Consider the following 24,853-nt stretch of genomic DNA (forward strand, 5'->3'; position numbering starts at 1 on the left):
ATACATCTCAAATTGTTGCAAAAACATTTTCATGCTTTGAAGTGGTAATAACAGCCAAACGTTAACTGGAGTAGATCCAGCAAATAAATCACCACTTGCAAATGCATACAAACCTGTTACCGGAAATCTTTCATAAGCACATTTGTTAAAAAAAACCTCAACTTTCAATTGTCCAAAGTGTTCTCTGTCATTAGGCTACCCATAATGGTTTCCTCTTTCTGATATTTGATTTGCACTCTTTTAATTATGTTATCATCCGTGCTCCTGCTTCCCTGTGTTGAGATATGGTGCCTCTTACATTTTATCTCCTTAATCTGACCATAATAATCAAGAAGGATAACATGCATGAATACACATTTAGATTTGGTGATTTGCATTTAAATTCATAATACATTTGCAGTGGAATTTGGCTGAAAAGATTATTCAGGGAAACAAGTTTTATTTCTGCTTTTTCAAGGGCTCATTTGAAAAACTAGTCATTTTGAGACTAACAGCAGGGATTAAGCTGGAAGTTCTTGTAAAAAGATCATAACTCCCACTTCTAGGTGTTTTATTTTTTTATCAAGAAAATCTTGCATTTAGAGAAGTTTTCCCCTTTTTCATTGAGAGTTAAATGGTCATTTTAATTCCCACTGTGGTGGTATGTGAATTGAAATTGAATGGTTTCCCACCCTGAGGTGTAGATGATTGTTATTCTCTCCCACTGCTACCCGCTATCTTATGCCACAGGACTGTGGGAGCCCCAAGCACAAAGGTGCATAATGAGACTTTGTGCTGAATTTACAGGAAGATAGGCTGTGATACACGAGATACACACTGGATGATCACAAAACCTCAATACAGACTGTGTGATTTCCAGAATGAATATATTATAAAGGAAATTATTTCTTATCCATTTTGGGGAGCAGCAGGGTATCTGGGCTGAATCCAGCAGTCACAAACTCATTTTAATCATTTTTTTTTATTTTTTTAAAAGATCTCACTGCTGTTTGGAGTTTAAAAGTCCTTGTCTTTAAAAATAAAAGCAATAGACATATATAAATGAATGAGTCGAAAAATAAATGAATTTCTGTTACATCATGTATTATTCCTTTGATTTCAAAAATGAGCTTAAAGCTGTTTTATGAAAATTGTTGTCCATTCCTGTTTTTAGGCTTCAAAGTCACTAACTTATGAAAGGAATTAAGTCAGCTAAAGCTGCAGTCATTAACTTTGTCATGTACTTTTAAGGATTTTCTTTTCATTTGTTTTTTTGTTCTCAGAATTATTTCATTGCCTTGCTGAAGTGCCCATGATTATTCTATTCACTGTGGAGCTCCAAGCACCGTGTGGTGCCTTAAGCAGAACACTTTGAACATTGTGAGGTATGAGTGTAAAAATGTAAGCATTGCTATATATAATGTCAGTATTTAAAGTAAATTGTGTAGTGTGAATGAGTAAATTAAGCCCAATTACTGTTGAGATGCATTGAATTAACGGTAGGGGTGGGTAAAAATATCGAAAAATCGATGCATCGCAAGTATCCCCGCCCTGATTCAATATCGATTAAGCAAAGCCTCTGAATCGATTCACCTCCTGGCCAGTCCCCCGCTGTGCGCAACATTTTCTTTTGATTCGCGTTTTATGGACGGTGGCGACCAAACAACGACGATGGCAAGCGGAAAATCTTTCAGATCAGATGTTTGGACTCATTTTGAATTCCCATTTAAAGAAGGAACACGAGAAACGGACAAAAGTAGGGTGGTGTGTAAAGCCCCTTTCACATAGAGCGCAAAACGCAGACCGCTGCTGGCTTTCCCATTCATTGTGTATGTGCTACCGCGGCGCAAGAGCGGACCACTATTCCGCCGAGCTCGGTGGCGCGCCGCAACTGCCCGAATTGGAACATTTTTTAATTTCACCGTGCCGCACTGAGTCGACATCTCGGCCGACTCTGCGCCCGACCCGGCGGTGGGCGCGGCGGTGGGCGCAGCGCAGGCCACGCTCTATGTGAAAGCAGCTTAAGTTGTGCCAGGCAGAACTAAAATACAACAGCAATACGACAAACCTGCGGATCATGTTGACACAGAACTGGCATGTGTTTTTTTTTATTTGAACTTTTGCACTACAGTCCAAATGCACAAGTTAGCCATTATGGTGCTGCTAAGTTTAATTGCTCAGTTCATTTTTATGTGAAGTAACATGCCACGTGTTATAGGCATGAAAATAAAAATAATGGAAAATTGCCAACAGGTATTTGTGTATTTCTATGTCTTAGTGAATCGATATCGAAGTATTTAAATCAGTATTGATATTTCGATATCAAATCAAAACCTAAAGAATCGAAATCGAATCATGAGGTTCTTAACAATACCCAGCCCTAATTAACAGGTTCATAGAATTTTATCAAATTGTTAAGTCAAATTGCCAGGCAAGACAATGCCCTGAAAATAATTGAAAAGGGGAAAAAATGCCTGGAAAAAAACCTTTTTACAAGGTAAAATGACAAAATGGGCCTAAGCATGCATTTTGCATGCAAGCCAAAGTAGTAATACATTCCCTGCATGATACCGCCCCTGATATGGAAGAAAAAAAAAAATATATATATAATATGTGCATGCCAGTGGCAGCACATATTGCAATGCAGGCAAAGGCCTTTTCTGCATAAGCCAAAGACCAAAAAACATCCCGTGAACATATTGAAGGCTTGTTAGACTGACATTTACAGTTTTTGAGAAATTGAACTTTAACTAAATGATCATTTTGATGCTAACTTATTAACATTTAATTTATAGGCCTGTTGCTCGGCCATACTTTCTCGAATAGACATCATTCGAATGATACAAGACTCAGGAGGTTTTGGATTACAACATATTGAAGCCTCATTATGTTAGCTATTACAGTTTTTGGGAAATCAAAAATTAACATTATGACAATTTTAGTGCTAATGGTTGCCATCCTGATTTTGGAGACCTGTTGCTCGGCTACACATTACCGTAAAGACATCATTCAAATGTTCAAAATCTTGGGATGCTTTGGACTACAACATATTAAAGCCTTATTAAGCTGTCATTGACACTTTTTGAGAAAATTCATTTTCAATTTCAGAGCTTTTAGCAGGTCAATCAGCTGCAGTGGCTCATCCCTACCTGTTCATGCAGAAGTACTGTAGATCTTTCTTGGACACTTGCAGATAATCAGACTATAGTGACTTTGGACATTTTATAAAATAAATCAAATCATCTGTGGAAGTTTCTGAAACAGGAAAATACATTTGTTTGAGACCTTTTCTTTGTTTGTTCTAGAGATGTCAGTCTAAAATAGGAGTTCAGTCCAAAAATGGAGCACAATGACTCTAATTCTGCTTTCAGACACACAAAGACCAAAGATGCATACACACGAGAAAATCATATGTTGTTGTTTTTTTACAGTTAAGGAAGCCATATCTAATATTACAAATGTTCTTCATTGGCTGACTTTGATGACTGATAGACTTTCATGACAAGTCATATACTTTTCCTTATGAGATGATTTAAAAGATAAATATTTTGTCAACCCCAAGTGGAGGAGTTAAAGTATCTTGGGGTCTTCTTCACGAGTGAGGGAACAATGGAGCGGGAGATCAGGAGGCATCTGCAGTGAAATGGACTCTGCAATAATCTGTTGTGGTGAAGCAGGAGCTTAGTCGAAAGGCAAAGCTCTCGATTAACCTGTCGGTCTTTGTTCCTACCCTCACCAATGGTTGTGAGCTGTGGGTCGTGACCGAAAGAACGGGATTCCGAATACAAACTGTGAAAGTTAGCTTCCTCCGTAGGGTGTCTGGGTTCTCCCTTACAGATAGGGTGAGAATAGGGCTGGGCGATATGACCTCAAATCAATATCAGGATAAATTGGGTAGTTTTACCTCGATAAAGATAAATGTACGATAACCCTTAGCTCGCAACAAAAAATGTCTATTTTCAGATTCGCTGATTGGTCGGTAACTCCAGACAGCTTCTCTGAGTTGAGAGAACAGCGCACAGTATTGTGCCGTGACTCGTTTGTGCGCTGAAGTTAATTTTCTGAGCATAAGAAAGGCCATGTGTGGCGTGAGAGTGTGTGAACTTGTTGAAATGCACGAGCCTCACACCAGACAGCCCTGCTATGTCAGCCGCTTCTTCATTTGAACCATCAGCCATTTTCTTGGGTTTCCCTTCTCGTTCGGACTGGATAGGTGGAGTCACGTGATTACAGACCACCGTACACCACAGTACACTGTCGGTAAATTTTTGGTTTATCGCCCAGGCCTAGGTGAGAAGCTTGGTCATTTGGGAGGGGCTAAGTGTAGAGCAGCTGGTCCACTGCATCGAGAGGAGCCAGATGAGGTGTTTCGGGCATCTGGTGAGGATGCCTCATGGACACTTCTTTGGTGAGGTCTTCCGGGCATGTCTCCCACTGAGACATGCCCGGACATGCTAGAGGGACTATGTCTCTCAGCTGGCTTGAGAACCCCTTGGGATGTCCCCTGATGAGCTGAATGAAATGGCCGGGGAGAGGGAAGTCTGGGCATCTCTGCTTTGGTTACTAGCCCTGAAACCCGACCTCAGATAAGCGGAGGGGAAATGAATGGATGGATGGATGGATGGATGGATGGACTTCCTAAAATGACCAATATGGCAGCTAGAAAAAAAAGAAAGCCCTTTCAATAAGCTGGCAGTACACTGTCTTGCCACGGCCCTCGTCTCAACTGGTGCCAGCCCAAAGACACTTTTACTATTCATCTTTATTCTTAATCTTCTTTTCTTTATTATTTACCTCCCTGTATCTTGAAATGTCACCGAAGCGACTTTGGTTGGCAGCCGCTTTTCTTTGCTCTTATGTTTCCCTATTCCTTTTCTCATCTTATCTACGTCTCTTCTACACTCCTTCCTCCCCTTTTTTGTTTCACCTCAAGATCATTCTGTTATCCATAAAACTATCTCTCCATCACCAGGGAATAGCCTGACATCTGTAGTTGGATATTGTAGTGTTTTGATTGCCATAAAATATCCACTTGTACAGAACCATAGTTGAATCCCAAGCATAGGACTGTGTGGACTGCGTTTATTCTGGTTACACATTTAATAGGCTGCATGTCTGGTTTTTCGGACACAAACAACAGTATGAACACAGTTTGTGCTTTTTATATATTTTTTTCTTACTTTATGTGTCTTTATAATCTATTCTCTTGTGCATTACAGAGTTTCAATATGTGTGCAGCAGCTGTTCCATTGGGGTATAGAGGTGAATAATTTATAGATATGGTTCTTCATCTCTCTCAAGGATTAATTAGTACAAGGAACACACAGATGCTGCCCTTTCTGACACACATACCCATCACCTGAGCTGCTATTTAACCATCTAAAAGCAGTCCTTTGATGTGCTAAAACAAAGGTATCCAAACCAATCTGACCCTATGTGAAAAAGCAATCCATAAGATAAGAAATCTATTTCTCACATCATATTTTGTTAACATGTTGATATGTTAAAAATTTGCTTGCCTAACCAAAAAGGCCTGGTGATTATAGCTGTTTGTTGTTCAGAAATAATTATAGGCTTTTGGATTTAGGCTTCGTTCAAAGCTAGAGATATGGGAGATCAATACAAGATGACTGAAAATTATCATTATATACCCATTTTAAACATTTTAACTGTTAAGAGCTACACTATTTTATTTTTTTTTAAAGGAGAACAGATACACACTTAAAGTTTGAAAGCACAGTCAAATAAGTCAAAATTAATGGTACCGGTTTTGTTAACTGAACAAGGGATACACTGAAGAAATGTCTCATCAGACTAATAATGGAGCTTTTACACTAGTACCTACCCGAGACTAGACTCGACTCGCCTCTACTTGGCTTTCCACTAGGGGTCTAACGTGCCGAGTAGATACTTTTTCTGTAACTACTCTGCCGAGGTTCTAAGCGTACTAAGTGTACTGAGTCGGGCTGCATCTGACGTCATCACATTACATGCCACCGATTGGTCAGGCGGTTGGCCAATCAGATGTCTGAGTCAGGATGTGACATCATTTCAAGAGCGACTCGCGGCTTATTGGTTCATTTTTTTCGAAGAACAAAGGCAGCACAGAAATCTGTTCCGTGGTGAAATTCTGAGGTGGAGACCTTCTTAAACCTGGTGGCTGAGGAAAATATCCAGAGAGAGCTAGATGGGGCCACGAGGAATTCAAAAATATACCAGGGGCTTTCTCCATGTCTGCTCAAGGCTACAAACAGACTTTTCAGCAGTGCCGAGACAAACTGAAAAAGTTAAAAAGCGATTAACGTGCGGTGAAGGACCACAATAGCCGGAGTGGGTCTTCTTCGTTTGTGTTGCACAAGGCTGACTGTGATTTATAAAGCGAACATTGCGTGCAGATGTGCGTGCACACGCTTTTATAAATCATTTTTTTGTGCGCACGCCCTTTTCGGCTTTTGAGCGCACGTACACTTTTAGTATGAATCCTACACACTCTTATATAAATGAGGCCCCAGGTATCTAAATTACATTTTTTAATTAATTACCAATTCTCAATTATGTGACATTGCTAAAAATTACAGTTTGTCTTCACGCGGAGAGTAGGTGTAACCTTTGACCTAGAGTAGCAGTTGTAGCTCATGAGCTAATGTCAGTGTTGCTAATCAGGTAAGTCTTAGAGTTTAGTGAGTTTTCAGACCCCTCTACCTACTGAAAAAAAAAAAACAACAACTAATGACAAATCTACTTCTGTGTATGGAGCAATGTTACTGAATTGTGTAGAGAATGTGGTTTGCAATAGTCTTGCTGAATTAAAAACAACAAAACATAGTTTTTTCAGTTGTCATTGCAAACTTTGGTAGACTCTAATTTGAAGGTTTGTATGGTTACCCTACTACTACTACTACTACTCATACTACTACTACTACTACTGTACTTAGGGTTGGGGATCGATTCAAGAATCAATTTGATTCTGATTCTTAAGATTCAGAATTGATTATCATGATATGATTCGATCTGATTCGATTCCGATATCGATTTGGGTTAGTATTATCAAAACTGTTTTTTGAGCTGTTGCATGAATTATATGACTGTGTAGTTATGCAACATATTACTACTAGTATTATATTGAGATTCAACAGCAAGTATTGGCAGCTAATGATGCTGTAAGGACCAATCACCTCCCAGAATGCTGATATAACTGCTTTCAGAAACACCGTGTGGGGCATAATTATCAAACAGATCCAGGGCAGCAAACAGAGGCCCTATGAAATTGGTTTTATTTTTTCCCGCATTCCGTTTAAATTTTTTCCATTTTCGGCTTTTCATTTTTCAGAAATTTTCTTTTTAACATTTTATGCAAATGTAACCCCAAGACAGTACCAGTATATAAAGTAATGAAATATAGACAATTTATGCAATTATATCTGAAAACTCTAATTTTTTCAAACTTTTAAACATATATTTAAAGGCAAAAAAATTGGCACTAGTTATTCTCGTGTCCAACAAAACATTCCTTTTTTGGGCATAAACAAAAAAATGGCTTATTGTTTGGTAAGCCAAAAGCAGAGCGTTGAACTTGATGTGCGCTGCAACTGGAAGACAGTTTTCTGTTTTGTGGATTCCCAAAGTATCTGATTGTGACTCTATTGACCAAAACCTAAATCAGATGACTCTGGATCAGTCATTGGGGCATCTCTAGCTATGTGTAATACTTATAAGAGCCCTCACAGCAACCTATAAGCTGATGTACACCACTGCTGCATTGATTCTTGAGATGTGTGGCTATAAGATTAACACCCCTAGGCATAAGAAGTAGCCTTCCCCAAAATGAGAAGAAGGCTACAAGCTAAGATCAGGATTACATGGAGAGGAGTAAGCCAGCTATGAAAACAACTGAAAAACGTAACAAAGAAAGAACTTTAAAAGAAATAGAACACATTTTACATACCTGAGGCAATAGAAACTGCCAGACTCACAGCTCTGGCTACCTGACTGAGAAAGTACAGGAACAGAAGCCAGGGGAATAAACAGCATGCTCTACACTGAATCATCCAAGGTTTACACTCAGTGGCAGAGAAATAAGACAAGAATAGGCTCACCCATGGCTGAGACTGAACGAGAGAAGCACAAGACAAAGAGGCATTATATGACACCAATGCTCTATGGTTAGGTACCTGAGAGCTGTTCACAGCAGTTTTCCAAAACAAGTGCCAGTGACAATCGCTATGGCAGACGTCCAAGAAAGAGTCTCAAGTGTGAAGGTTTTCACACCACTGTGATGATGCATGCTTTTTTGCTGAAGAAACTAACTGCACTCCTTGAATGCAAATTGGACAATTCCTAATAGAGCCAAAGGGCACGTGCAAAGCCATTGGCACAATGTCGGACTGTCCTGAAAGAAAGGTCAACAGAAAGGGCAGTTTTATCTAACTAACTAATTCCATCCAACCACCAAATAACCTGTCTTTACACAACATGAAAACTCATCATAGCAAACAGGATGAATGAGTACATGTCAAGTATAACAAACAGAAGTGATTAGTAACAGAAGCAGAATAAAACAATATAAAACATTCCCTAAAGTCCTGTCTGAATGAAATTGTTTTCAGCTGTTTTTTTTTTTTTAAAGCTTCCTCTGAAACTATTAAATGTAGAGCTGGTGGTAGAGAGTTTGACAGTCCATGTCTCTTGAGCAGTCTCTTGTTGCAATACCTTTAAGATGGCCATTGTTGTTGTCTGAGCTGTTAGAGGTGTGATCCAGCTCAGCAATCCTTATATTCTGTTTATTTATATGTAAGATGTTATCTGCAAATGAAAACAACACAACAATGATGAAAAGATGACTCACAGGAAGCATAACTGAAACAGTGGCCACTTCATATTTACAAAATTAGCAGGAGCAAAAAGCATAAGGGAAAATCACAGTCTCAAACTCAAACTACACAAGATTGTTTAAAGGCCTTGAATACCCTCCGCAAGAGATAAATAGATTAACAAATTACTGTATCAACAATCCAGGAAAAAAATGATCTTACATTTTTTGGGGGAGGAATAAAGAGTATTAAAATGTTCATACTTGCGTGCAATCAGTTGTGGTCTTTTCCTCGAGTGAAAATTTGAATTCCTGACTTCTAACAAAGGATTTTTACCGTGTGCTAGCCTATTTCTGAATTTACATGCACACAAAATCTGGGTACTACATCCACTGATTATGAGCTTGAGTTTGATGTATTTGCTTTGATGTTTTTCTTACCATCACTTGGAAAATAATTAGTGATGATCTTTTCTGCAGAGTTCTTATTCGTAATAATTGTCCACAAGTTTCAATCAGCAAAATGTGAGAGAAGAAAGCAAAGGATTGGTATTTGTGACTGAGTTTTTTTTTTTTATATATATATATATATATATATATATATATATATATATATATTTTTATCCCTGATTTTTTTCCCATTATATCACCCAGTGCTCCTACCTAAGTGACAGTCCTGGGCATTGCCATCCTCTACCAACCCCGGGAGGGCCCTGCACTGAGCTCAGGTCTCCTCCTTAACCTGAGGAGTGAGCAGGCCGCATCTTTTCACCAGACAGGGTGGGGTTTCTCTGGCCGGACGTAGCGCGTGGAAGGATCACGTTATTCCGGCCAGATCCTCCCCACCCCATCTGGCGCCCCAGTTGGCGAGAGGGGGCATGTATAGCCCAGGACTCTGTGCATGTTTTTGTGAGGGTAGCTCACATTGCTACCCAAGGGAACACGGGGAGAACATGCAAACTCCACACAGAAAGGCCCTTTCGCCAACCCCACCCAGGGTGTGGGCACTGAAGTCATGGGGGAACTAACACGCACTTCAGCGCCCACAACGTCCCCGGCGGGAATTTAACCCAGGACCTTCTTGCTGTGAGATGGCTGCACTACCAGCTGCGCCACCGTGCCCCCTGTTGTAAAATATCTAAACAATTATTTTGAATTTTAATAATGTTTTAAAAGAAAAAAAAAAGATTGCTGTTCACATCACATGACAAAGGACCACTGATTTGGAGCTATGATGAAGGCTATTGGCAGCACCTTATGTAATTCAATTAAATATACTTATGTGTTAGCTGCCAAAGTCCAAAATCATGCAGTGGTTACTGGAAATAAAGTGGTCTAGGGCCTAGACTCTAGGCGACTGGTCGAGCTGTCCGTGGGAGGTGTTATGGACACATAAGAGTAGGAAAAAAAGAACTAATTATGCCTGGCCATTAGGCCACGCCCATTAATGCAAACCATGAAATATCACATTTTTTGCCAGGCCGGGCTTGTGTGCAAAATTTGGTGACTTTTCAGGAACTATCAAATATGGACCAATCAGATGAAGGGGGGCGTGCGCTTTTTGGCGTCTAGCATCGCCACGGTAACGCTTTTGACTGAGAAAAGTAATGCGCGTCGTCGCAGGATGGAGACGCACATTTTGATGTACAACACACCTGGGTGCACGTTACGGTTCGGGGCTGTATTAACTGCCGAAGGAATGGCATAAATTGCGCCAAAATTACACCATTAATTCAAAATGTTCAAAATGGCCGACTTCCTGTTCGGTTTCGGCCATGGCGCCAAGAGACTTTTCTTTAAGTTGTGACATGATACAGGTGTGTACCCATTGTCGTGGATGTGCGTGAAACCGTATTGTGGGGCTTGAGGCATAACGTTTTTTTCTGTCTGGACCAATCAGATGAAGGGTGGGCGCGCTTTTTGGCGTCTAGCGTCGCTACAGTAACGCTTTTGACTGAGAAAAGTAATGTGCGTCGTCACAGGATGGAGACGCACATTTTGATGTATAACACACCTGGGTGCACGTTACGGTTCGGGCCGTATTACCTGCCGAAGGAATGGCATAAATTGCACCAAAATTACACGCTTAATTTAAAATGGCCGACTTCCTGTTCGGTTTCGGCCATGGCGCCGAGAGACTTTTCTTTAAGTTACGACATGATACAGGTGTGTACCGATTTTCGTGCATGTACGTCAAACCGTATTGTGGGGCTTGAGGCACAAAGTTTTCTAGGGGGCGCTGTTGAGCCATTTTGCCACGCCCATTAATGCAAACCATTAAATATCACATTTTAGCCAGGCCTGGCTTGCGTGCACAATTTGGTGACTTTTTGGGCACGTTTAGGGGGGCAAAAAGGCCCTCATTTCATCGGAAAAATAAAGAAAGAAGAAAAAGAAGGAAAATTCCTACAGATACAATAGGGCCTTCGCACTGTAAGTGCTCGGGCCCTAATAAGTAGTCGCTAGCATTACTGACTATCTAGTAAAATGTTTGAATCTGATAGCACAGTGAGTGGACGTCATGTCCATATAGTGCTTTGTAAAATAAATGCAGCTTTCACTAAGTGAAAATGTATTCAAATTTAATGAGGGACCTTGAAAACATGGCTGGTATTTAACTATCATTGCTACTAAGTGGGTTGCCATCCCATGATTACAGTTAGAGACCAGTAAATGTTACTTTTAAGACAAGTGTGTGATATAAATATATTTCCAGCTTTCTATTTCACATGCAAAACAACTCTTTGCCCAAGGATGTTTTCATACACTCTTCTTTTAAAAGATGTATTGCTTGTCAGGGTGATCATTCTTTATATTTTGATCAAAAAAATCATTATGCATAGTGGCCCTTTCACCACCAGAGATACACACCCACCCACCCAAGCACAAACTGAGGTAGGAGGCCCAGAGGAAATAACCAGAGGCACAGCACAGCATTATTCTTCAAAACTCAATTCATATAAAATTCAATTGCTCTCCATTAATTCCCTCCCTCTTCCCATCCCTTCATCCCTTCCTTCCCAGTCCTTATTTTATGTGTGTGACTTACACACCACGTTTCCGTGAAGTATACAGAAATCCGAGCAGTGAACCTTTGAAATCCTGTAGAGAAAATAGCAACACAAATCATTGTGTGTGCACATGTGAGAAACAACATGATGTGTTTTATACTGCATTTGAATCACTGCAAGTGTTTTCTTTTTTTAAGTGGATCAATGCAGTATGGAGCGTGCACAAGTTTTACTGACAATTTAGTGCACAGGGGATCTCATTTGCATTAATTGTGCTGCAGTAATCATTGCTGAGATGCTTGTACATGATAGAAAGATTTATCTTCATTTTACAATGAGATGCTGCTGGATGAGAAGTCCATGTCCAGTAAACGGAGGACATTAGTTGGTGTGCTGGCATGAGCTGTAAACATCAACACTGGCTTACCTGAGTTCTTCTAAATGAATTGCACTTTCTTGCATCGCAATCAGTTTATAATAGTTAAGAGAGACTGATAATCACACTGCCTGAAACCATTTCCTTGGACAACCGCCTCTGGTGTATATCACTGCTCATTTATGCCGTGGTGAGTCAGCTGCCAAATGGTTGCTCCTGGATCTTACTAATATTCCGGAGAGAGGTGAATGTGCCAGCGATCTCATTACTTTTTAAAAGGAGAACCTTGGTGTCACTGTGCATATCTATTACGTAACATGCAACAAATGAGATTGTGGATGTCTCTAAGGCCTTGAGGCAGCTTCAAGAGCATTTTCACTTCCAAACAGAAATGCACAAACAAAAAAAAGTTACCACACACTCACACACACATCATTGCGGCTTGATTATGTTTCTGTCTTTTCCTTTGGTCCACCTATAAGAAAAAGTAATATGTCTAAGATGCTGGCTTTTTACTTTCATCCAGTTTACTGTACTCACACTTACACAGTGGGATATGACAGAGAGAGATTGACTGCCTCTACATGGCCTGACAGACCATTCACAATTTTTCTCTGCATGAAACCTAATGTACTGGAAGAGGCGAGTGCATTTCTGTCTATAGTGAGTGAAAGGGCAAGTTGAAAAGGATGAGGGTCAACACTTAATGACTGTGTGTACAAGAGTAATATATGTTAGTGCTTTCCACAATGAGTTTTTCCATGTCTTTATTTCTACTGAGATGGCAAGTGACTTCAATAATGTTTTCCAAGTGTTTGTTTAGCTGGCTGTCTGGCTGCATGTGTTTTTTTTTTTTTTTTTTTTTTTCATTTATCAGCAGCTTTCAGAGCTTCAAGAATTTAATCTAATACTTTAAAAGTTAGTAATATTAATTATTAGACCATTCAAAACATATTTCCATTCAAAACAAAACATAGGTTGGACCAAAAGAAGAGTGTTTAAGAGTCATAGAGCTTCAGGTATTACAGCTACAAACCACTGATCTCTCGAAATCTGGGTGTAGTCATGGACATGGAGAAGCAGCATTCAGCTTTATTTGCTCCACAGATCTGAAACAAACTTCCAGAAAAATGAAGGAATGCTGAAACCCTCAGTTCCTTTAAATCAAAGTTAAAAACAAATTTTTTTTACATCTGCCTCTGACTGAAATGTTTAAATTTCAATGTAAACAATGTTAATTTCTTTACTTTTCATGTTTTATCCTTAAAGCAACTTGAGTTACCTTGTTGCTGAAATGTGTTCAATATTTGTGTACAAATAAACTTGCCTTGCATTTCTGTACAGGAATACACCTGTACATTATGCAAAGATTTATTGTCAAAGACACTCATATTTTTTAATTCCTTTCCATCTTTCCCTTCCTACCTCCTCTTCCCCACTTCCTCTTTTGTTCTTTCTCTTTCCCATCTTGTTCTGTCATCGCATTCATTTGCTCCCCCACAGAGAAATGTGATGAGACTCTAGCCTCTCCTCTGCCTCACACGGCCTTCACCAGCTCGTCTGTCTTCTCAAATGGATACGCACCTGGATATGCCAAGCTCAACAGGAGAGGAGGTAGACTCGCATGAAAAACACTCACACTCACAGAAAAAAGAAGGAAAGGAAAATCTTCAACCACTCACTGACTAATGTTGTGGAAAAGATCTGTCTACACACCTATAGTTACACTCAAAATTAAGTAATAGCGCCAGTCAGGGACATTGGCATAATGAATTATTTTGCAGATGACATGCTGTGAGATATATGTTCAAGCCCTTTAGACTGATGTGTGTCATGGAGCTTTGCAGCTCCACTTCTCCATGGCTTTTTCCCCTTTATCCTCCTTTATTTCCGTTCTTCTTTAGATTCCTTCGTCATTCTCTCCCTGTCTCAGCTTTAATCATTATCTCAGTGGCTCAGGCAGAAGCTCATTTCCACATCAGTCCACAACTAAGAGAGATATGGACAGACAATTACACCCCTCTATGTTTATATAATTAATAATTCATACTTTTCCATCTATTATAGTCACCCTACAGCTGAGGCAACTGGTTGCAGAGCTGGCAAATAAAGCCAAGGTGTGATTAATCACACCAATCCAATTAAGACATAAAACAAACAGGAATTTAAAAAAAAATAAAGGAATAGATCTTTATTGCCATTGTATATTGTAAAACAAAATTAAAGCTGCAAGTAGCGATGAACGGGCCCTCGCACTCACGGCCACCGCCCCCCCATAAGCATATCAGAAATGACACCACCCACGACTTCCTATCTCAAACCATTCAAAAGTTATAGCAGAAAATCGGGACAACCAATCAGAAGAAGGGGCGGGGCTAATTAAGGCCAAAGAAGCTCAAGGACTCCATACAGAATCTGATGACACCACCCACATGCATGCAAAATTTGGTGACTTTTGGAGAACTATAAAATATGGACCAATCAGATGAAGGGGAGGCGCGCTTTTTGCCGTCTAGCGTCGCCACGGTAACACTTTTGACTGAGAAAAGTAATTCGTGTAGATGGAGATGGAGACGCACATTTTGATGTATAACACACTTGGGGGCACGTTACGGTTCGGGCCGTATTAACTGCCGAAGGAATGGCATAAATTTCGTCAAAATTACACGACTAATTCAAAATGGCTGACTTCCTGTTCGGTTTTGGCCATGGCGCCAAGAGACTTTTCTTTAAGTTGTGCCATGATACAGGTGTGTACCGATTTTCGTGCATGTACGTCAAACCGTATTGTGGGGCTTGAGGCACAAAGTTTTCCGGGGGGTGCTGTTGAGCCATTTTGCCACGCCCATTAATGCAAACCTTTAAATATCAAATTTTTCGCAAGGCCTGACTTGCATGCAAAATTTGGTGACTTTTTGGGCATGTTTAGGGGGGCAAAAAGGCCCTCCTTTCGTCAGAAGAAAAAGAAAGAAAGAAAGAAAGAAAGAAAGAAAGAAAGAAAGAAAGAAAGAAAGAAAGAAAGAAAGAAAGAAAGAAAGAAAGAAAGAAAGAAAGAAAGAAAGAAAGAAAGAAAGAAAGAAAGAAAGAAAGAAAGAAAGAAAGAAAGAAAGAAAGAAAGAAAGAAAGAAAGAAAAATTCCTACAGATACAATAGGGCCTTCGCACTGAAGGTGCTCGGGCCCTAATTAAAGTGCAACTCCTTCACAGTGTAAAATGGGCATGAAAAGGCATTACTAAACACAAATACTAAATAAAATACCAAACACACATAACATTGAAACCATTGCATAGTCCTTAGTTTTCTTGCATTTCGTGCAATTATCGCTTTCGGCTGAAATCTAATTTTACACCCGTTTGCCCTGGTTTTTATTGTGCTGTATCCTCTCCCTGACGGGCAGCAGTTTAAACTGACAATTTCCTGGATGTGATGGATCCCTGAGGGTGTTATGTGCTTTTTTAAGGCACCTTGACTTTTAGAGTTCGTCCAAGGAGGGGAGAGGGCAACCAATGATCTCCTGGGCAGTGCTGATGAGCCCCTGGAGAACTTTCCCCTCCACTGCTGTGCATCTGACATACCACACACACAAATAATTTCACCACAATCTCTATGGAACAGAGGTAGAAAAACACTAGCAGTTTTTGTGATGGATGATTTCCTTTGGAAGAGTCTCATGAAGTATAGTCTTTTTAATTGTTTTCTTGATGTAAACACTCCAGGTCAGGTCCTCTTCAATCTGTATGGACAACTCGACACCTAAAACTTTCTCTACAGTCATGCTAACAAGTAGTGGCTTAGATCTGTGACTTTTTTTTTCTTTTTTGTACTTTAGCTATCAGTCAGTTCCTTCTTCTTGGTGGTATTAAGGACCACACTATTGTCCTTGCACCACCTCCTCCCTATATGCTGATTCATGCCCACTGAAAATAAATCCCACTACTGTGTTCTTCTACAAACTTAATAATGATATGCCTGGTGTAGGTAGGGGTGCAGTATTACAAGTAGAGGGTGTATAGTAGGGGCCTCAACACACAGCCGTGATGAGAGCCAGTGCTAAGGCTGATGGTTGAGGAGGTGTAGGGGTCCAGTCTTACACTCTATTCAGACGTCCAAGAGATGGAGGCAGATGGAGGGGGACAGTCCCGAGCTCTGCCAGTTTAGACACCAGTCCATGGGCGAGGATGGTATTGAAAGTGGAGCTATAATCCACAAAAAGCAAACTTGCAACGTCAATAGAATCGTTTGCGCCTTTAGACAATCTGGTGAAGTCCATAGGGGCAGACTTGAAATGATAACGCCAAACCAGTGTGTCAAAGCACTTCTTGACCGGTGGTGTAAGTGCCACTGGACAGCAGACTTATGATGACTTTGTGGGTAGAGAAACAATAACAGGGGACTTCAGGCAAGGTTAGACAATGCATTGGGACAGGGACTGGTTGAAAATCCTGGGAAATACATCACTCAGCTGGTCCACACTGGATTTTAGTATAAATCCAGGTACACCATCTGGTCGAGCACCTTTCTCCAGGTTCACACCCCTGGTGTGTGCTGCAACTCATGCTGCTTCAAAATGAGGTTATGGCTGCTGCGGGATGTTGGGGGTGGGATGCAGTTATCCATGGTGACTTCCAGTGAGACGATGACTTTGGCAGCTCCAAAGTTGTTATAGTTATGTCACACCTGTCACACCTTGTGTTGTTGATTGTGTGTTCCTCTATCTTCCTCTTGTGTGTAGCCTTGGCCACACTGTTGTTGCTCCTCAGTTTTGCTCTGGTAGAACTTTGTGCCCCATCAGCAGACCTGAAGGTGTGTCATATACAGTGGGTATGGAAAGTCATTGCAGCCATTTGCTAAAATCAAAAAAGTTCATTTTATTTATCATTCATTTACACTCAGAACCCTATCTTGATATGAAAAAACTGAAATGTAGAATTTTAGCAAATTTATTAAAAAAGAAAAACTGAAAAATCACATGGTCATAAGTCTTCAGACCCTTTGCTGTGACACTCATATTTAACTCACATGCTGTGATTGTGCACCATTCTGCTAGCCGTTCCACCTCGTCCCTGTATGTTAGCTATCCCAACTCACCGGAAATGAGTCCAACTACTGTTGGGTCATCTGATACTTTACAATCTTGTTGTTGAGGTGGGTGGAGACACATTCATACATGTAGAGAGTGTAGAGTCACGGGCTAAGCACACAGCCCTGTGACAAGCCAGTGATCAGACTGATAGCAGTGGAGGTGTGGGGATCCAACCCGACCCTCTGGGAGTGGCCTGATAGGAAGTCCAGTGTCCAGCTGGCGGAATACAACACCTGCGCACAAAAATGTTTGGAAAAATGGATGGAAGTCATCTAGCTCTCAACCTTACCTCCATGAAGACTCAACAAGAGGAAGCCCTGTAGGCCTGCCCGATGTTAGTGCACAGCATGTCCAGTGTTTTTCCCCCCTTGGTTGTGCACTTGATATGCTGGTGAAATTTGGGGAGAGCTCCTTTCAAATTGGCCTGAAAAGTTCCCTGAAATGATGTAAGCAGCCTCAGGATGTTTGCTGGGGGAAAACACAAAACACGCATGTTCAAAGAAGCACAGTCTTTTTAAAGTTGAGTTCTGTTTACATTTTCCGGGATGTTTTTCAGAGTTACTAAAGTCGTAGGAGGTACTATGTTACTCTGCTATTTTCAAGTTTACTTTTAGCAAATTATGAATGGTATGAATATGAATATGAAAAAGCCCATGGAACGCAAACCAAATCACAAATCACCTGAGGACTAAAACAACTCCTACTTTATACACTGTATGTGGTGCCAGAAGTAGATAGTTAGAAAAGTCGGTCTACAGGAATATAATTTGAAATCAGTGGAGAATGCGAATGAAAGAGCTTTCCTAAATTCTAATATGTGCTGGATTGTTACCAGCCTACTAAATTTGGTAATTGATGCTTTAAAAGCTCAGATAGGTGCCAAAATCTCACCATAATAGAGTAAATTAATATTTCATGCTCAAACTTATTGAGAGATGGCCTATAAATGCCAGGCTGAGCGTAGCACTTAATTTTAACCTTTGCCCAGGCTTTTCTCTATTTAGTCCCCTCAGTGACAAACCATGTTTTAGTTCAGCAAATTGCAGCTTCATAATACTTAAATGAAAATAGTTTAAATATGTATTCTCACTGTGAAATACTCTTACTCAGGCTCATTTTGAGATACATTTCTCTTTGTTATATTTCTATAGTCGGAGAGGAAAGTTGGAGCAGGTTGAGAGGGGAAAATGGTTGGTGTGAAGTTGCGATTTAGAACTAAAAAGCTGAGGTGTAATTCAGACAAATTTGTGAAACTAGCTGATATTTTAAAGTATAGATCTCCCTACTCAACTTAAAGACAGAGCAGATGATAAAGGTGTTATTATTATCGGAAGGAACACTGTCAGCATGTTTATCTAAGGACAATTTCTCATCATCTATGACATGACCAGTCTGAAATTAATCATTACAATTCTGTAGACGAGTAGGATGCCACTTTAGACGATATAAGTCACGTTTCCATTGCCCTATGATCTGCCTAAAACCTAAATATCGGAACAAAAAACATGCATAGAAACGCCTCTAATTCAAAAAACCTTTTGACGCTTTCACAAGGTGTTTTTTTCTAGACGTGTCGATAATCCAGAGTATTGCAAAAATGTAATGGAAATGGCACATTTGCGCATCTCTGACAGCACTGGATGTGACGTAATTGGTCACATTAAAAAGTCATGGAAATCTAGTTCACAGCTGTTTTTGGCCTCATCAATATGATGTAGTTGTGCTATAACACTACTTTATCTTCATGGATTACTGCATTACATAAGGGCTTGGCTGAGTAATCATTTGGATGATCATCCGCTGCCTTCTTCACCTGTTGACTATTTTCGCAGATGTTTTTGTCCATCTTCAATGTCAAGATCTTCTTTTTCATTGTTTTGAAGAAATGTCTCTTGGGACAACAAACTCAAGAGTTATGGAGAGAGAAGCTCATAAAAAGAAACACATTGTTCATTGGAAACACTGAACCCCTACAGCAGTACCTTTACTGCAAATTAAGAGTGTTGCTTTTCTTTTGCAAAAAAGTGTAATGGAAAGGCAACTATAGGTGAATATAGATTACAACATTTAAATTTAGTAGAAAACACAAATACACAATGTACTGTACACTGTGGGATTCCACAAAGGCTTTGCCAGTTTAGTTTTCTTTTGTGATAGTTGTTTTTTGTTTTTGATTACCTGGAGTACAGTTCTTTTATTTGAATACGTCCGCTTATTACCTCTGCATTTGGATTTCTTGCATTTGGGTCCTGGCCACACTTCATCATAACAAAGTACCCTGGAAGCCTTGATACTGATGTGCTTTGAAAAAGAAATCCCTGTGTTCACTGACAGTGGTACACCAAAAAGTAAAACAAAACAAAACTACAGCAGAGAATGAGGCACTGTTTAATTGGAGTAAAATGCATTCTTTGGTCCATTTTTTGCTTTATCTCAGAGCCAAAGACATACCGGTACATGTATTTCAGTTTTTCCTTTTATAAAACCAAACCAGAAAGACAGAATGAAGAAATAGATCCAAATTACATCAATCTGCTTATTTGTTTAAATATATATAAAAAAACACTCCCTTTAGTTTACAAAAGTTTGGTAAAACTGCCCACACAACTCTTTAAAGATACTGTAGTCATAAAGGCATTGAATTCAAAAGTTGTCTAAATGGGAACATTTTGAGCTTCAAGGTTATGTTTAAAAAGCAGTAGAAACATGTTTTTTTTTTCTATTTTCACAGTTAAATGTCCTCCTGAAGTGATCATCTGCTCCAGCAACTCTAAATGGTCCACAGTTTTGTGAGTCTCAGTGCTTCTCTCCACAGCAGGCTGTCAAACTGCTCCCAACTCGGCCTGAATTATAACTGAAAACTGTCAGTGTACAACTGCAGCTCCTGAAAGAGCTTAAAACTCTCCCAACTCCTGCCTGACTTTGAGGATATCATGGACCCACACCCTTATCTGCTTTGCTGCAGCTCGTTTCCTCCTCATCAGTATGCCACATCTGGAGCCAGATATATTTGTGTTGACAGATGGAAAGATAAAGCATGCATCCATCTCAATGGAGAATGAGAATGTGACATCACATATCTGCCTGTGCCATCTTTGGAAGTTCAAGTTGGACTAGGTGTTCATTGTTATTATAAGGTTGGCGATGAGTTTGGTTGAGTTTGTGCCATGACTTTTTTTAAATATATACATATGGCAGAACAACACTGCTCTGTGAAGCACTGGTATAGCAGGTCACACGGCAGTTATTAGGGAAAAATAAACCTCAAAATCAGATCAATGGGATAACTTTTTTGGCACTTCCGGCATGAGAGTCAAGAAGAAAATGTTTCCATGAAGCCACAAAGTTTATGTGCGGTGGTTGCCAGCCACAGAAATCATAGATACTTCACCTCAAGCCTGTGAACTAACCATGTACTTTTAAGTGTGCTGAATAGCTGCCCATTATTGTTAATTTAAACAAGACTTAAGATTCCATTTATTCCTTATGCTAAACTTTATCTTTAAATTTACATTGTGAGAACATGAAGAGGCTCTCACCAACCACCCAATTAACCCTATGACTCAGCAGGATAGAATAATTTCATTTTTCTAATCATAATTGCTAAGAAAAATATGAAGCGTAAATAAAAGCAGAGGAATGCAGCCTTACTTTAGTACCCCATGACTGAGATCCTGCAATTTAAAGGTTTCTCGATCTATCAGTCTTAAGACCCAGCAGTAGCAGAATTGTTCACAACCTTCCCATAATTCACAGCTCTTAAACTCTTGCATTGTGTAGCCACTACTACCATAAACCAGATAATTTACTATGTCAAGTAATGTGAAGGCGGTAGGATCTCTGTGTTTTTCCTCTGTCCTGCACTTGGCAGGTCGTTTTGATGTTGTAAACTTGTTACTGATCTCAAGCAGTTTCTCAAAACACCACTGCCTGGCACTGGTTTTTAGCTTCTCCCTGTAGGGTCCCTTTCCTTTTGTTTCCTTTTGACAAAGGAACTGTCAAATAACAATCTTTACTTCCCTGATTGCATTTTTGCTCTTTATATATCCATGGCAACGGAAAGCGTGTCCTTCCATTATGGCAGCATCTTCTCAAGATGGATTACAGAGTGAAAACATCGTTGTTATGTCATACCCCCTATGACATACTGTAACTCCTCATTTGGCTACATCTGCTCACCACTTCCTCAAAGCTCTCTGGTCACTTAGCACCCCTACATGAATGTGATTTGTGCAGGGGTGAACTTCTCTCCTGCGCTGATTCACTGTCACTGAACTGATCAGTGGGTTTTCTCACACTTAAAAAAATGTGGCAAATGATTGGGCATAAAATTACTTTCAGATTGAATACAGTATGTGTTATTCTCAGCACTGAGACTGCGGCGCAGCACAGGAGAGAAGAGTTTTACATCACCAAAAACCAGCTTCCCCTTCATTGTAATTTGTTGATTTGCCCTTGTAAAGCGCTGTAGCCAGCAATTTAGTGACTGGGGAAAACCGACAGGATATACTTCACTCAGCTTGGTGAAGTACACTTTTTCTCAGTTCTTATTTTCCTATTTTTTTGTAACTTGGTGTTTTAAGGATGAGATGATAATATAGTATGTCCCAATATGTGAAACCTTGAAAATAAAAGTATGTATAGTCCCAAAATTGGGTAAATATATAAATACATAAATTGTAGTAACTAAGGAACTGTTTTTATAATAATAATAACAATTCATAATAAATAATAAATACATTGATATTGATGATTTTAGACTTAAACCGTCAAGAGTCAAGTTTATGTCATGCAATAAAACTAAGTGTTTACAGATTAAAACAGCTTCATGGTGACTGCAGGAGTGTAAGTAACTAGTCACTTGTTTATACCATTGCAGTTCAATAAAAGCAGCTTCTACCGATGTGATTGACTGCATTAAACTGATGGTCATATTGAAACTGCATATTTGCCAGACTCCTTTTGTCCTGTCCTTGCTCAGTTTAAAGTGTCGGTACACAGTTGAGGCTTTCGGCATGTTGTCTTCTTTCCACAGTGTGGGTGACGTTTACAGCCGTCAGTGACTGACAGCACTGTCTGCTTGTGGCCCGTGATGCCAGATGGAATAGAAAACATGCCTAAATACACACAAAACTTCCCAAATTGTAGGATCTTTTTCTTTGTTTGTTTAGGTTTTTTTAGTATTTTAAGCTCCTTTATTGGCTCATGTTAGTGTATCACAAAACATAGCATTTAAGAGACAGTAAGGTCCTGCAGAAAAAAACCTTACCTTTATCCAAGACCTGTTGTAGTAAACGGGCCAAGAACATGTCTGCAGACCCTTCATACCCTGCACACAAACTTTTCAAACTTCTGCTGTCTGGTAGGCGCTACAGAGCACTGCACACCAAAACCATCCGTCACAGAGACAGTTTCTTCCTTGAGGCTTTTGCTCTGCTGAACTTTCAGTAGTCACAGAGCGTTTAATATTTGTGCAATATCTTCATGACTGTAAATATTGGCTCTGTCTAGTATATTGTGTACATATGTTTTAATTTCTGTGCTTTTTATCTTTACTTATTTATTTATTTTATTGAACCTTGAGAGATAGTCTGCCGACTCAAATACCTTGTTTGTTTGCAGAAACCTGCAGAATAAAGTAAATTCTAATTCCAAATACATACATTTTAAATACCATGAAGTCTTCGGTGTCCACCACCTTGATCAAACTTTCTTTTTTTTTTTTTTTTGGTTGCTCCTGCCCAAAACCTCACGTACCAAACATCTCTCACGTTGGAGTGATTGCAAGAGTATCAAAAAAGAACCAAAAGGGTAAAACTGCTACTTGCATGTATCCACCACTGTCATATGAATGAACCAGCCCTGAGTTGATGAGTGGGCAGAATCGCACCTCGGTTTTGTATCAGATCAACTTTCAGAAACAGTTTATTTACAAAAACTGCCAGAGTGATCTAAACTGGCCATGTTTTATTATCCCACCAAACTCTGTCTTGACATGTAAAATAACATTCAAACCTGCTCATCAAGATTGCAATATTATGTATGCACAGTCAAAGATGCTGATGTAACAAATGCAAATCTGGCAGAGGTTTAGAACTGCAGTGAAATATTTTCTGACAAAGCATGCACTGAATGTAAAAACAACTTGTATGACGAAGTACACATTCACAGAAAAGATGAAAGCTTGACAAACACAAGTCCACACACATAATACTAATACTCCACATTTGGCAGCTAAATGTAGGCTGCCATCTGTGGCATAAAACAATCTTACCCAATGTCCCAGTGCTATGAAAGGCATGAAATCAAAGAGACACATCACTCGTGTTAAACTAAATATTCAGTTGTGGAAGCTAACATCTGTTTTAGGTTGTAGATATGCGTGTGTGCCTTAGTTTTTGCATATATAAACAGTTCTAATGAAGTTTGTTTTTCATGCTGTCCGTAAAATAATCCAGATTCTGCTTTCCATCTACTCTGTACTTGCATGTGCAAGTGGGACAAAATCACAGATTTTATGACTCGTCGTAGGGAGCTGTAGGAGGGGGCGCATCCGTGGGCCTGTGAATAATGCCTAAATAAGAACTGCTTTGTTTCAGTGGTTATTTCAAAGACTTGATGCTTTATGGCTGGCTCTTGAATATTCAACACACCCCTTTTCCTTCTTTGGTAAATAGCATTTGTCATAATGTATTAAGTTTATGCTTAATGGATTGTAAAAATTATTTCACACATTTCACTCAATACTACCTCCTTCTGATTGTAATCTCTTATAGTCCATAACCATATCAGTGCCACAATTAGATTTTTCTTTTTTCAATATTTCTTTCTCTTTTCGGGAATAAAAAAAAAACCTCCTCAATTGTCCACCTTTTACTCGTTCTCTTCTTCAGTAATACTTATTAAGGCTGTTAATGTGTCCTCACCATTCTTCCCACCTGCTGTCTTCACATCTTTGAATTTTTGTGGAAAAAGCGGTCTCTCTGTTCCAAGGTAAATGTCTAAGATCAGCATGGAGTGAAGCAATGACTTTGTAATAATTGTTTGGACTTAGAAGCACTTCTTCAGAGTGACTAAAAAGTGAAGAAATGGTATGTCAATGAGCATTTTGAGACTATGATTTTCCATTTGTAAAGCTAAAGGTTTGTTGGATTCAATAATGTTCAGGGGCCTCATTTATAAAGCTTGCTTGCGCACAAAACAGGGCTTGAAAGATGCGCAAGCCACCTTCTACGCAAAGGTTGGGATTTAAAAAGAAAAAACTAACCGAAAAATCTGCGTATCCCTAAGCCAACCCTGACCCTCCCGTAGGAACATACTTAAGATATGGGGAACTGGCGACGCAGGCGGTGAGGTGGTGAAATGAAGCCAGATTCATGTAATTCTCTTAATAATGTCATCACATATCAGACTTATAATATAATAGTGCTGATCGTGTCCCTCTGTGTTTGAAGCACAGCGTCAGTCAGGACTCTGCTGCTGCTGCTGGAGCCGCAGTGCCCGGACACGCCGGGAACCTCCTAGTCACCCACCGCGACAACCGTAGAGTGACTGAGGACAGAACAAATGAGGGGCTCCGTAGAGCGTTTAGGGGC

At 39.8% G+C, this 24,853-nt stretch overlaps 2 protein-coding genes across 3 annotated transcripts in view; one reads left to right on the forward strand and one right to left on the reverse strand.

Moving 5' to 3' along the window:
- tpk1 (thiamin pyrophosphokinase 1) overlaps positions 1 to 7,567 on the reverse strand; it is a 363,180-nt gene extending 355,613 nt beyond the window's left edge. The window contains exon 1 of the mRNA XM_061713901.1: positions 7,556 to 7,567. The gene's annotated coding sequence lies outside the window, so the exon portion shown is untranslated. The remainder of the gene's footprint in view (positions 1 to 7,555) is intronic.
- Positions 1 to 24,853, forward strand: part of cntnap2a (contactin associated protein 2a) — a 412,736-nt gene that overhangs the window by 153,803 nt on the left and 234,080 nt on the right. For both annotated transcript variants that reach the window (XM_061713895.1, XM_061713896.1), the window contains exon 2: positions 13,679 to 13,789. In XM_061713895.1, the coding sequence (XP_061569879.1) occupies positions 13,679 to 13,789 (111 nt within the window). The remainder of the gene's footprint in view (positions 1 to 13,678; positions 13,790 to 24,853) is intronic.

Source organism: Cololabis saira, chromosome 22, assembly GCF_033807715.1.
Source record: "Cololabis saira isolate AMF1-May2022 chromosome 22, fColSai1.1, whole genome shotgun sequence".
NCBI lineage: Eukaryota > Metazoa > Chordata > Actinopteri > Beloniformes > Belonidae > Cololabis > Cololabis saira.